General features: G+C 41.9%; 2 protein-coding genes across 3 annotated transcripts in view; both read left to right on the plus strand.

Moving 5' to 3' along the window:
* The first annotated feature begins 723 nt into the window (after positions 1 to 723).
* Positions 724 to 4,001, plus strand: LOC124416199 (dnaJ homolog subfamily A member 1). Of its 2 annotated transcripts, XM_046897224.1 has the most exons (6): positions 724 to 883; positions 1,428 to 1,644; positions 1,828 to 2,128; positions 2,477 to 2,816; positions 2,905 to 3,346; positions 3,689 to 4,001. In XM_046897224.1, the coding sequence occupies exons 2-5, from the start codon at positions 1,513 to 1,515 to the stop codon at positions 3,332 to 3,334; spliced, it is 1,203 nt and encodes a 400-aa protein (XP_046753180.1). In that variant the 5' UTR covers positions 724 to 883; positions 1,428 to 1,512; the 3' UTR covers positions 3,335 to 3,346; positions 3,689 to 4,001. The 2 variants fall into 2 exon arrangements, with proteins under 2 accessions (XP_046753180.1, XP_046753106.1); XM_046897150.1 differs by having other exon boundaries at positions 2,905 to 4,001.
* Positions 4,002 to 5,203: 1,202 nt separating this feature from the next.
* Positions 5,204 to 12,579, plus strand: part of LOC124404218 (nuclear receptor coactivator 6-like) — a 124,659-nt gene continuing 117,283 nt past the window's right edge. The window contains exons 1-2 of the mRNA XM_046878213.1: positions 5,204 to 5,954; positions 6,675 to 7,937. Coding sequence (XP_046734169.1) covers positions 6,769 to 7,937 — 1,169 coding nt within the window. The 5' untranslated portion in view covers positions 5,204 to 5,954; positions 6,675 to 6,768. The remainder of the gene's footprint in view (positions 5,955 to 6,674; positions 7,938 to 12,579) is intronic.

A 12,579-nucleotide genomic window follows, 5' to 3' on the forward strand; every position in this document is an offset into this window, starting at 1 on the left:
GTACATTACATTTTTCTTCAATTCGAATTGAATTTGAATCGAATATAAAGTTAATAAGCTGAAGGATTTAGGCTTTAGTAACTTATTAGAACTGGGAAGATGCCAAGGAAAACTAGGTCTTAGGCCCTGGGAAACCTGGTATTGTCATGGAATTTTTTTCCCAAAAATTTGTGGCCACCCTGTCGAGATCGATTATACTGATGTGCTGCACGTTGCGAATCTCCGTTCTCTCTCATCCAGCCGCACGCGTTTCTCGTATCGAGGCGAGCGTTGTTCTGCACAAATAATATAACAATAAGTGATAAGTGTAGATATAGGTAAAGTCTATCGGAATTGACTCGTACTCTGTGATTTCGGTCTTTGATATCCATTTATAGCATTATTTTCATAAATCAGTTTCTTCAATCGCATGTATATAAAATACCGGGACTAATACAATGATAACTATACAATATAATAGAATAATAAACAATACAGCAAGAAATTGAATCCAAGTATGTATGTACAGAGTTTTCATCTCTCGTTTGGATAATTAATTAAAAGTCCGCTGTTCGTTCCCGGGTGATGTTCGAAAATTGCAGTCGAATATCTGATTCGATTATTCAGCTTGATATTCGAGATCATTCGATAGTCCGGTTCATTGCCAGGGTTGGTTTAGCGAATGGCCACGTAGTGTCGCGCGGATCGCTATTGGCCTTCACCTCGCTTCTGATTGGTCCGCGAATCCGCATCGAATGACGTCCATTGCTGCCTGAGGAAATTTCGAGAACGTGACAACGGCAATATTCGTGCTAAACCGTCACAAGATCCGTAGTTTTTCGCTGTCATTTCTGGCGAGAGTTTCACCGTCGTCAAGCAGTAGCGCCTTTTGTTGCTGTTACAGGTAAAGCTGCTACGTAACGCTAATAAATAGGTTTGTTAAGGCATATTTTCATTCAACTAGAAATATCTCTGCGTAGCTACGGGATCAATACATTTTTTTCCAAAGAATTAATTCCCTTTTGCTAACACGCGTGTGTACGTAAATCTTTCACGTCTTTACATCGTGCTTCACTTTATCCGAAGCGTCGAAATATTTATTAAATCATCCATTTTTTCGTGAAATTTTTCGTAATTCAATTCAGCGACACGAGGTTCGACGTGTGGTGTGTAGATTGTTAATACTCAGCTGATGACGTACTCTCATGGCGTGGTGAGACTTTTCTCGAATTTCTATTGAACGTTCGCCTTCCGTCCTGTTGATACGAACGAATCTTGTGAGCCGTACCGGTGACCTTGGGTCTCGTTGTTTGCCTTTAACTTTGCGAAGTAAAATTTCACGGTAATTTCACACCTGGAATCGTTGAATTAGTCAAATTTCCGTATTCTATACATGCACATATACCGTGACACAACGCTCTAGAATGCCTTCCTTTCTTCACTTGCAGCAGGTAATTGCGGTAGTTTCAGAGAAACGAAACTTGTCTCACCAAGTGTCAATATTCGGAGAGGAGCAGTAGACCTTGCGCAATCATGGTCAAAGAAACAACGTTCTATGATGTTCTCGGTGTGAAACCTGGCTGTGCACAGGAGGACCTGAAAAAAGCCTACAGGAAACTTGCTTTGAAATATCATCCTGACAAAAATCCAAATGAAGGGGAAAGGGTCAGTATTTATTATGATTCCGTTTCATTGATATTTTTCTCTTACATCGCATCATCAAGAAAGTAACGCATCATTGGCTTTTTCTTGCTCATTATGAAATTCAATTATCTTCCCTCTGTGTTTAATGTTCACATAACTGAATACACTGAAAGTATCCTGGGCCTTTTCCAAATTCGTTTACAGTTCAAGCAAATTTCACAAGCTTACGAAGTGTTATCGAATCCTGAAAAGAAGCGTATATATGACCAAGGAGGAGAACAAGCATTGAAAGAAGGAGGAATGAGTGGTGGAGGTTTCTCTTCCCCCATGGACATCTTTGATATGTTCTTTGGGGGTGGAATGGGCGGCGGTAGAGTAGGACGTCGAAGAGAGCGAAAGGGCCAAGATGTTATTCATCAGCTCTCTGTATCTCTGGAAGAACTTTACAAGGGAACTGTACGGAAACTCGCTCTGCAGAAAAATGTTATATGCGACAAGTGCGAAGGTAGGGCTGTAATTCCACTGACTATGCTTTTTTATATTTCTTTGTTCTTCGTCGTACTTTCCACATTCCTTTGTGTACTCGTTGAATATTCTGGATATCAGAATGCGAAGGGCCTGAATATCAGATGCGCATTTTATGCCAAGGTTACTGTACAAAGCATGTTAGTTGTTACACAAGTGGCTAGGTAAATATTATACATGGAAAGTTTTCTAATGTTGCGGTTCAAACTGTGCTAGACAAAGTATGCTCCGAATTTTCTCAGACCATTTGCCTGTTTACACGAAAGTTTCCATCAAGTGTTAATATTTCTATGATTATTTGAAAACAATGTCTTTCGCAAATCTGTAGGTATCGGTGGTAAGAAAGGTTCGGTAGAGCAATGCCCTACCTGCCGCGGTTCTGGGATGCAGGTACAAATTCAGCAACTTGCACCGGGAATGATCCAACAGCTTCAATCGATTTGCTCTGACTGCAAAGGGCAGGGAGAGCGCATTAACCCCCGTGATAGATGCAAGCATTGCAATGGGCGTAAGACTGTGCGAGATAGAAAAATACTTGAGGTTCACGTTGACAAGGGGATGGTAGATGGGCAGAAAATCGTATTCACTGGAGAAGGTGATCAGGAGCCTGAGCTAGAACCAGGCGATATTGTTATCCTCCTTGACGAGAAGGAGCATGAGGTTTTCAAGTAAGTCTATGGTCTTTGTTGGTAGTATTCGGTGAACAAGTCGAGTTTCAGTGATACTATGATTTAATTGTAACTATTTTGACTCCAGACGAACGGGTAACGATTTGATCATGAGGATGCAGCTGGAGCTGGTTGAGGCACTATGCGGTTTTCAAAAAGTAATTCGCACTCTTGATGACCGTGATTTGGTCGTGACATGCATCCCGGGTGAAGTGACAAAGCATGGCGACGTCAAATGCATTTTAAACGAAGGAATGCCAGTTTACAAGGATCCCTTCACGAGGGGCCGGCTCATCGTTCAATTCGTCGTTAACTTCCCGAAGGTCATAGACCCTGTAATGATTCCAGCCCTCGAACAATGCTTACCTCCTAGAGAAGAGGTTATGATTCCCGACGGCGCCGAAGAATGTTTGCTGACGGACTTGGACCCCGAGCAAGAAACGAGACGGCGAAATACGCGGCAAGCTTACGAGGAGGACGAAGGTGGACCGTCTCGCGTTCAGTGCGCCACTCACTAACCGAATATTAATGTTAAGAGCTCTATTTCTATTTTATTCTCTTCCTCGTTCATACACCTTGCGCACCTTAACTACACCTCAAGGATTCGGTAATAATGTGGGAGACGATAATTTTTTTTGTATGAACGTAAACACCCAGCACCGCGCTGTTCGGCGATTTTGCTAATGAAGCCATAAAAATGGTATGGCATGAGGCGCCGTGGTGGCGTTGAGCGTATTTGACTAAATTTAAACCTGAGGTTTAGTTACTTGTAATTACTTGGCTATTATGTTGCGAAATTTATTTATTCTTAATTTACAGTGGCGAAAGTTAAGTAGTTCAGTTTTGTTTTTTTTTTGTCTCCTAATTCTCAGATAAATTCCAATTGACGCGTCATGCCATCTTTGATGACTTGAGAGATTCTTCGGAAAGACTCTGTTACAACAAACAAGAGTTGAAACTATTTCACAAAAATGTAAGTTTGTTTTCTTAACATTACCTTTCTGCGATTATAGATGTTCCAAATTCTTCTTCGCCTTGCGATCAAACCAGCTCCCACAATGATGTATTTCTAGTTTTGCTGATTTGCAAAATATAGTAGAAATAATTTATTTAACGCTGCTAAACTAAACTTATGTATGTGGTATATTGGCGTTTTTAAATTGCGCAGTAAACAAATGTGACAGGGAAGATTAAGACTGTTGGGTAACATTCGATTACAAATGTGACAGGGAAAATTGGAACCATTGGGCAATATTTAGATACCCGTCTACAAAGTGAGTAAATGTACTCGACAGACTCTGTTGGCTTCTAGTAAGAACGTGCCAATGTTTCCCTAATTCAAGTAGATATAATAGCTATATAGCTAAATCGATTCATTTCGAATCAAGGCTTTCTAGATTATGATTGTATGATCATCATCTTTTGAAAATTTCAGAGTGACTGAAGCTATTCCTTTTCTCGTTCCTTTAAATTATTACATGTCTCGTCGCAGGTAATAACTTGGCTAAAAATTTATCCCATTTTCGCTAATCTCACTAGCGATAGGTGATAATGATTGTCTCTGGTAATTGTCATACTTTGATTAGATAATAACAATAATAATAGTAAATATAAATGAATCATAGGCAAATTAACCAACGAGTTACTGTATGATTCTCGTTATTGTTTCACTTGTCTATGGTAAGGATCAGTAAAATTGAATAGAAGCGTGACACATAATATTAAATGAATGTGTCTCCGTAATTGTTTTATCATTGAATCACATAAATGGTATACCTTGAGTGTGTCACAACTGTGATTTTTTTTTTTTTTTTTTTTTTAGAGACCATTTTGAAACTGAATTAAACTCAACGAATTTTTACTACACTTTTTTTGTTGATAATCTCTACGTGAAACCAATCTTTCGCACATTCAACCGCTGTAATGGTAATTCGTATAATTTGTGTATTCGGACGTGATATAATTCACAATACGTAATGCATAATTCCTAGGTGAATACATTTTCGTCGAGTTCTTTTTTCTGGAAAGAAAGAAGAGAATACTTGAGCGTAATTCCTATGCCGAAAAATCGTGAATAAAATTAATGAAAATGAAACGAAAACAAATTATTATTATTATTATTGCTCTTTCAAATAATTCCCGGTTCAGTCGAAGGCTCGGTCCATCCATGAATCCAATCTCTATACGCTCCCTGAATTTCGGCTCCGTACTTAATGCAGGCGCTGACCACTGCGCCATTGGGCGCTGTGAAATCGCTCCGTTTCGCGTCGTGTATCGATGTGAATGGGTCTTGTTATTACGACCGAGTTCGGCGCAGTCACGCAGGCTGGCGGGGAGGGGATGCCGAGGCGTAGGTAAACCGTCGTCAGATGGCACGGGCGTAGTCCCCGATTGTTTTTGTGAAATGCATCATGGAACCATGAAAGCCGTGGTCCGTCGTCGAGACTCGAGATGCCGCAAAGGTTTCTGGGTATGCAGAGGGAGCCATATTTTTCCAATATCAGTTACGTGAAAATACAGCGGAGGGAAAGCATCTGCGGGATGGAATTTTTATTGGTATTGACGAAATAGAGTGGATTTTCAGGGTGAAAATCGTGCGCGTGTTTCGATCTGCAGGGTCAGATTTGTCGCGCGTAAAGTGATTGTTTTTTTTTCCATTATAATAATTAATATCGTTACGTTAGTGTTTTGTTCCACGATTAAGGTGAAGTTTTAGTGAAAACATTGGTTCGGGACCGCGCAGGTGTTGGAAGTTGTTTCGGCGACGGGGTTAACTTAACCGTGTTTCACAGTGTTTCGTGAACGCGTAACGTAGCGCGACGTAACCGTAATGTAACGGTGATGACATCGATGTCATAACAATATCAATTAGTTAACATATTTTGTGCCCTAATTATATCACGATCCTGCACGTATACCGATACGTGTATACATGTATATACATACATATACAATATACGTATATTGTATATTATAACCACGGTGTGTAAAGATTATATATCCGTAGTGTGCAAGTGCAGCTCCTACTGGTCAGGGTTAATAGAGTGCCAGTGCCGCTATTGGATTATTTTCGTGTGTGATGTCAACTGGATTCAGTCGTTGTCTAGTTCGTACATATGCATCAAATGCGCAATTCAGGTTACTACGCATTTTTTTCCACTTACACCTTCGTCGTCTACGCTACGTCTACGTCTACGTTACACCGCGACACTGTCTGACACACACTGACTTGACTCCTTTCCCTCGCGGTCTAGTATTTTTCATAATTATTGTAAACGTGCACACAATTCGTACACCTTTTATTTTTTTTTTACTATTCGGACTTTGTATCTCTTCTCCTCGACAGCTGCTGCCTGCCTGCCTGCCTGCCTGCCTGTCTGTCAGTTAGTCAGTCAGTCAGTCAGTCAGTCAGCTAGCTTCTCATCCAATGACCTTGGGCTTCGCCAACGCGACAACTGAGGTTTGACACAGATTCACTCGACTCGGGCTCTTGACGTAAACGCTATTCTACTCCGATTCGATTCGTTTCGATTCGATTCACGTTTATTTATTTGTTTATTCCCCTTTTTGAACTACGTTTCTTTGGCTCACTTGCAATTGTCGCGCATCACAGCTCGAAATGCATCTGGTGTAAACGGAAAAAAAGAAATAGTAATCGTAATTCCTCAATTTCGGTAATCCCCGCGGGGATGGAGATTCTCAAGTCTTGGTCTATTCGTAGAGCATACATAATTTTTTAATTTTTTTTCCCCCATTCTCTTTCACTAATAAGTTTTCGGGCACCCAAACAAGTCGGCGACATATGGGTAGGAGGATGCAACGACGTTGACGTTGACACTGTATTTTCTGTGTTGCCAGAGGATGCCGCAGAGACTAGAGGAGTGTCGGAGGCGTGCGCTGTGTATACCAGTAATGTTGGTGGCGCGGCGCCCTACACTGCTGGACCTGGACCATGGCCGGCAAGCCTGAGCAGATCCCGTCTCACCCTGTTCCCTCCCATCGCAACAATCAGCACCAATCGTCACTGCCAAATATACAGCAAAACAGTCTTCTAGTCTACGTTTCTGGCGATAACTTTGCCTATGCCACAGCGGTAGGTCAGAATCCTTCCGTTGGCTACCAGCAGGGATCCTACCACAATGCCTTGGTCCAATCGCAGGGACAAGTTTATCCAGCTAAAACTTACCCGGGTAAAAATATCACCAAGCAAATAAATTTGATTGGAAACAATGCCCTGTCGGAACACGAAGAAGGTATCTCCAGATCTCAATCGTACTCCATTGTCGACAGAGCCAACGACGAAAACAGGCAGAGACCGATACCGATACTTGCGACCAATGGGACAGCTTACGATCAAGCAGCCCTGACCAACGGTCATCGTTTGACGAGCCATGGGAACGGGGCAGAGGACAGTCTGGCGGACACGAATAGTAACAAAAGTCCAGAACTAAGCGGCAGCGAAGACCCGTTGGGAAAAGCGACGAGTTCCGATGAACAGCGGAAAGTATTTTCTATGAGGGCGCCCCACAGGGTCAGCGGGGAGGCATGCAATGCCGCCTACCCCGTGGCACAATTGCCCGACGGGTACTTGCCGCCGGGTAAACTTGCCACAGCGTCAGGGGAGACGTGCTCAAGTGTCGTCAATGAGACTACTCCTATTACTTTTGTTCAGCATACCGGCGAAGATGTTTATTCTCCAAGCAGTTTAGTGAACGACCATCGAGCCATCGGTGTTAAGTGCGAGTTGAATTCAAATTCGAATTCAAATTCAAATTCAAATTCAAATTCAAATTCTCTTTCGAATCAGACATTAGATTCTTGTCTGGATAATCAGATCAGCTTGGGGAGCATTGGGCGGTGTGATTCTGTGCGATCGGACACGGCGGAATCTACTTACAGCAGTTTAAGTAGCCCCGAAAGTCACAGCCAGTCACAGGAATCCCTGTCATTAAATTCGTGTCCACAGCAGGCTGTGAGATCATTGTTGCCGAACAACGTGCAGCATCATGTTGTGTTGAATATGAACAGTAGTGCCGTGAATCATCAGCAACAACAAACATCAGTTTCTGTTCCTCAGGGGTGGAAGAGGATATGCACTAACGGTGTCATCATATATATCAGGTAAGGAATTCTCTACTATTTCTTGTACTTTAAACTCATATTATTGCATGAAAAAAATTTTTATGAAAGTAGTAAAAATCCAATTTGGGAATGATACACCCACCGTTTAACAGCAAGTGAAATTAAATCCCTGACACGTATAACGATTTACCTTTTGAATAATGCGGTATAATTGCAGATCTTACTTGATTACTGATAGATTTAATAATGTTCACATCTGTGCTAGCTCTTTTGAACGATTCGAAGTTTCGTTTTATCGAAGAGTATTTAAAAATTTTGTCCTCGTAAGCGCACATGTGGCGAGAGCTCATCCGATCCGATTAGGCGCTGGGGGAGCCTTAATTGGGATTTCCGGGTTCTCGGTCGTGTCTCTGCAACCGTCTGCCTTAATTACTCCAACATTTTTGCTGCTGATATTGGTACAAATATCATGCTGAAATGTTGTAACTGATTCGCGCATATGTCGGATCGGAAGATTTGTTTTTTAACTTTTTCCGAATTTTAACCAATACCTTTGTCCACTAGGGGCGGACGGAAAAGATCGAGAAATAAACACGTAACTCGATATTTCACTAAGATACAATTGTTCTTCAATTTCTTTTTTCCTTCTTTCCCCCTCTTTCTTCGGGGCTGGCTTACTTCACCCTCCGCTTTTTTTTCTTTGTTGCATCATCACTTTAGTCGGCGACATCTTTAAACCGTTCTTTACAACAGTTTTATTCGGTTAATAACCCAAATATTTTTGGGGTCTAGCTGCAGGTATGTTTTTTGTTATCAAGGAAAGAAATTTTATTTCTGTTATATGTCCGTATTTAATTATTATTAGGTTCGTTGACATGCCTATAATACAGGAATAGAATGGAAGCTCCGGTTTTAGAACATGCGAAACATCTGATCGTTGTCACGGTATAGTGTGTGATATAACAGTGCATACGCGCACGCACACACATACACACACACACACACAAACTCGCGTGCATACGTCTTTTATATTCGGTGTTGAGTTCGGGTCACAATTCGTTCTTTAATTTTGGAGAAAGCGGGAAATTTCTTGTAGAGGCGCAACCCTCATACGTAGTGTGGTAGGTAGTCACGTAAATATACCTTATGCTGAAAATCTTCGTGGTGAAGCACGACGTCATATCCGTTTCGGTTGAGCGAACCGCGTCGATGATCCTCCCTCGTCTTACCCGACGGGGGGAGATTTTTCTGGAGGGTAAAAAGTCACGCTTTAAAAGGCTACACAGGATTTAAAGACCTGAGACCTGCGGTCAAAGAATCGGGGAATTCCCCTGCCTGCCTCTCCTTCTTCGTGGTATTGAGGGGACCGTCCGTATCCCTCTGAAAGTGGTCGTCGACGCACTCCGAGAAGAAGAAACTGAGCCAAACTAAGCTTACAGAGTTGCTAGGGACTCTGTACGAAGGAAACGTCTTATACACAAAGGGTTCGGAGATAGAAGGAAGGGAAGGTGGCCTTCGCTCACAGCTGACCTTCGTAAATTAGAATTCTGCAGTAGAAGTCAGTGGAGAAGAATCTGCTGCTCTTCCTCGGTTACTCGGTTTGCCCATAAAGTTCCGTGCCTACCTACATGGATAGTGGGAGTCAGGTAAAGTGAAAAAGGTATAGCGAGGTGGAAAAGGGGTGGTGCGGGTAGGCGTAGGGTGTCATTCGGGTCCACGTATACCTAAGGCATATTACACGGAGGAGGCAGAAAATTTTACCCTGGCTCTTCTCACGGAAGATCATGTTGTTAGAAAAGGACAAGAGACGTCCGGCATTGGGTGAAACTCTTTATGGGTATTTGCGGTGACTTTGACTCTGACCTTTCCATTCCTTGCAGTTCTCTTTAGACCCTCGTTCCGCCTTTTCTGCCTTTATTTCGGGCCCGTCGACCAATTCTTTGATTTACAACTCCTGCCGCTGCTCGTAAGTGCGGCGACGAGGATAATCCACACAGCAATACGCCTAAGTTACGTACTATTCGAGCATTTTACTACTGTGCGTGCGTGCGTGCGTGCGTGTGACCCATGTGCGTATACGCCCATCAGCGGTGCCTACGTAGGTACCTGGTGAAGAAACTTGGATGGAAATTTTGTGTATGAGCACGCCACACCAACGTTGTTTGTTATGATTGAATTGTGCGCAACTAACTTGAGACGTATGATCACGACGCAGACAAAACTGCACCATGGGCTCTGGCTTTGGTCGGATATGGATAGGAGCTGTTCATAAACTAAGTAGCTCTATTTCGGACACTTTTGAAGCCCCTCCCCCAGAAAGGCACGTGGTTTAAAAAAAATTTAGACAGTAAAAAAACTAGTAAACAAATACATTTTAAAAAGTTTTTCGTATTCCGCGACACTCGAAGAAACAAATGACGAGACTAGGCACGCAGGCAAATCATTATTAACAAGAATTGTTTTCCGCTTTTTCGTGAGGATACAGCTGAGTTTCAAGTGTACCTATTACGAATGCACGATATTGAAACCCGTGGCTGCAAAAGAGATAATATTGCGTGCGGAAAAATGAATTAGAATACATATATCAGGTGTAAAATTACTTATCGCTAACTAAAACCCCCGCAGCATCGCAAACGCAGGCGAACACGTTATAAAAAACGTCTACACTTTTTTCCCTTATTATTTTGCATACATGCATATTTTATTTAGGTTGACTTTGATTTCGCATAAAAGATTAGTGTCGGAGACTGTCTAGGATGCAGAAATCTATCGAGCATATAGAAATTTTAGCATTGATTGTATTATTAAATAATACTTTCGGTTACATCGTAGAATATGTGGCATGGCGTCCAGTGGTCCTGGAAATGTCCTTGAATTTTTCTTGTGTTGTGGAAATATTGTATTTTTAATATCCTTGAATAATATGAAAATTTCCTAGAAATATTCTTGAATTTGTTACGGATTTTTTACTAGTCACCATGTCTTGTTACGTTTTCATATTCTTCGTCATCTCCGGGGTCATGCCTGTCCATCATATGGTGTTAAATGAATCGTAATTCCGGCCTGATTAACATTGATAAATAAAAAAAAAACGTGGTGGATTTTTATGTATACGTCGAGGCATACGGCATACGACGATAACACAGATCGTCTTGGGAAAGACGTTTATTGAAATATAAGTGCGACGCACGCGCATCCCACAGACCCAACGGCTGCTCTGGGGACTGACTGTCCCCTGTTCTCCACTACTCCTACCTAGCTGACAGTTAATTCTAGTCTATAGAGGGCGCCATTAATCAATAAACCTCACAGATTTTTTTTCTAAACTCTATATAGAACAAATTTCATAATTTTTTATTAATATTCTGATTCATAATTTAGCGCACAGAGGGTGCAGATGGGGGAATAAAAAAAAAACCATCCGCAAGTGTAATGGCCGTATGGTTTTTAAAATCCCTGAATTGTAGTTCCGCGCAGCGTTGACTATCTCTCGGTAATTCCCGCATCATCGCATATTATTATCATCATCGGTATTGTTGTTATTGTCAGCATATACAACTATCACTCTGTACTGTGCGTAGAAGTAGGTGTGTATGCAAACGTCTGCGGGCGATTGATTCTTTCCTTCTTTTCATACAATGGTATAGTCAAACTACCACTTCGTCGAGAGGAGACGTGACGTAACGTAGCGTTGGCTTAGGAGAAGGAGAAGGAGAATGCGAGGATTGTGCAATTCGAGTGAGGAACGAAAGAAAGAAAGAAAGAAAGAAAAAAAGAAAAAAAAAGAAAGAAAGAGAGAAAAAAATTTGAACAAAGTAAGGCTCTCGGAGTGGTGGGTACACGTGCAGAGACAGCAGCGGCAGCTTGGATTCTTCCGCTGCTCTGAGTTTATCAAACGACGATGATGCGAGAGCGAGTAAGAGATGGAGATAGATCGGTACGGTGTATAACATTATATCTGTGATGTGCTGTTGCGTTGCGTAAGAACGAACGAACGAACGACGCGACGGGCAGCCAGCCGGTCTTGTATACATACCATAGCGATTACGCAAATGTGATAATTAATTACCAGTGTTTCTCCCTCCCTCCCTCCTTTGCTCCCTGCGCCGTAGCTCACCTCCCCACTGTTCGTTTGGCGCTTAATAACTCGCGTTAAATAATTCGCTAAACACGAGAAATAAATACCGCATCAGCCCTTAGTATGCATGCATGCATGCATGTATGTATGTATGTATGTATGTATGTATGCACCATCGTGGCGAGACTGCTTGCCGCAATAATAAACAGCCGGAGTATAGTGCGAACGCGTATCGTCGTCGCGTGTCGGCCGATGCGCGACGTTGTAAAAAAAAAGAAAACACTTCGTAGATATCGCTTGTGTACGTGTGTATGTGCCTGTGTGTGTGTGTACAGGTGTTACGTTGTAACTATCTATAGTTTGTAATGTGTACGGGTACTAGATAGGTAAATAGGTTAATATGATATAATATGAATTATTTGCAATATTGTTGTATACATTTTGTTGTATGCAATGTATTCATCCGATCGATTGAACGATTAAAGCGATTTTCGGATCCATATTATATCGTCCTTGGTTTGATTCTTGGCTTTAGTTAAAATTACGCTTTCGTTCAGATTTCTTTTTTTTCTCGTGGCTAGACGGGACTTGACGAGGTAGCAG

The sequence above is a fragment of the Diprion similis genome, chromosome 1 (genome assembly GCF_021155765.1).
Source record: "Diprion similis isolate iyDipSimi1 chromosome 1, iyDipSimi1.1, whole genome shotgun sequence".
NCBI classification, from domain to species: Eukaryota; Metazoa; Arthropoda; class Insecta; order Hymenoptera; family Diprionidae; genus Diprion; species Diprion similis.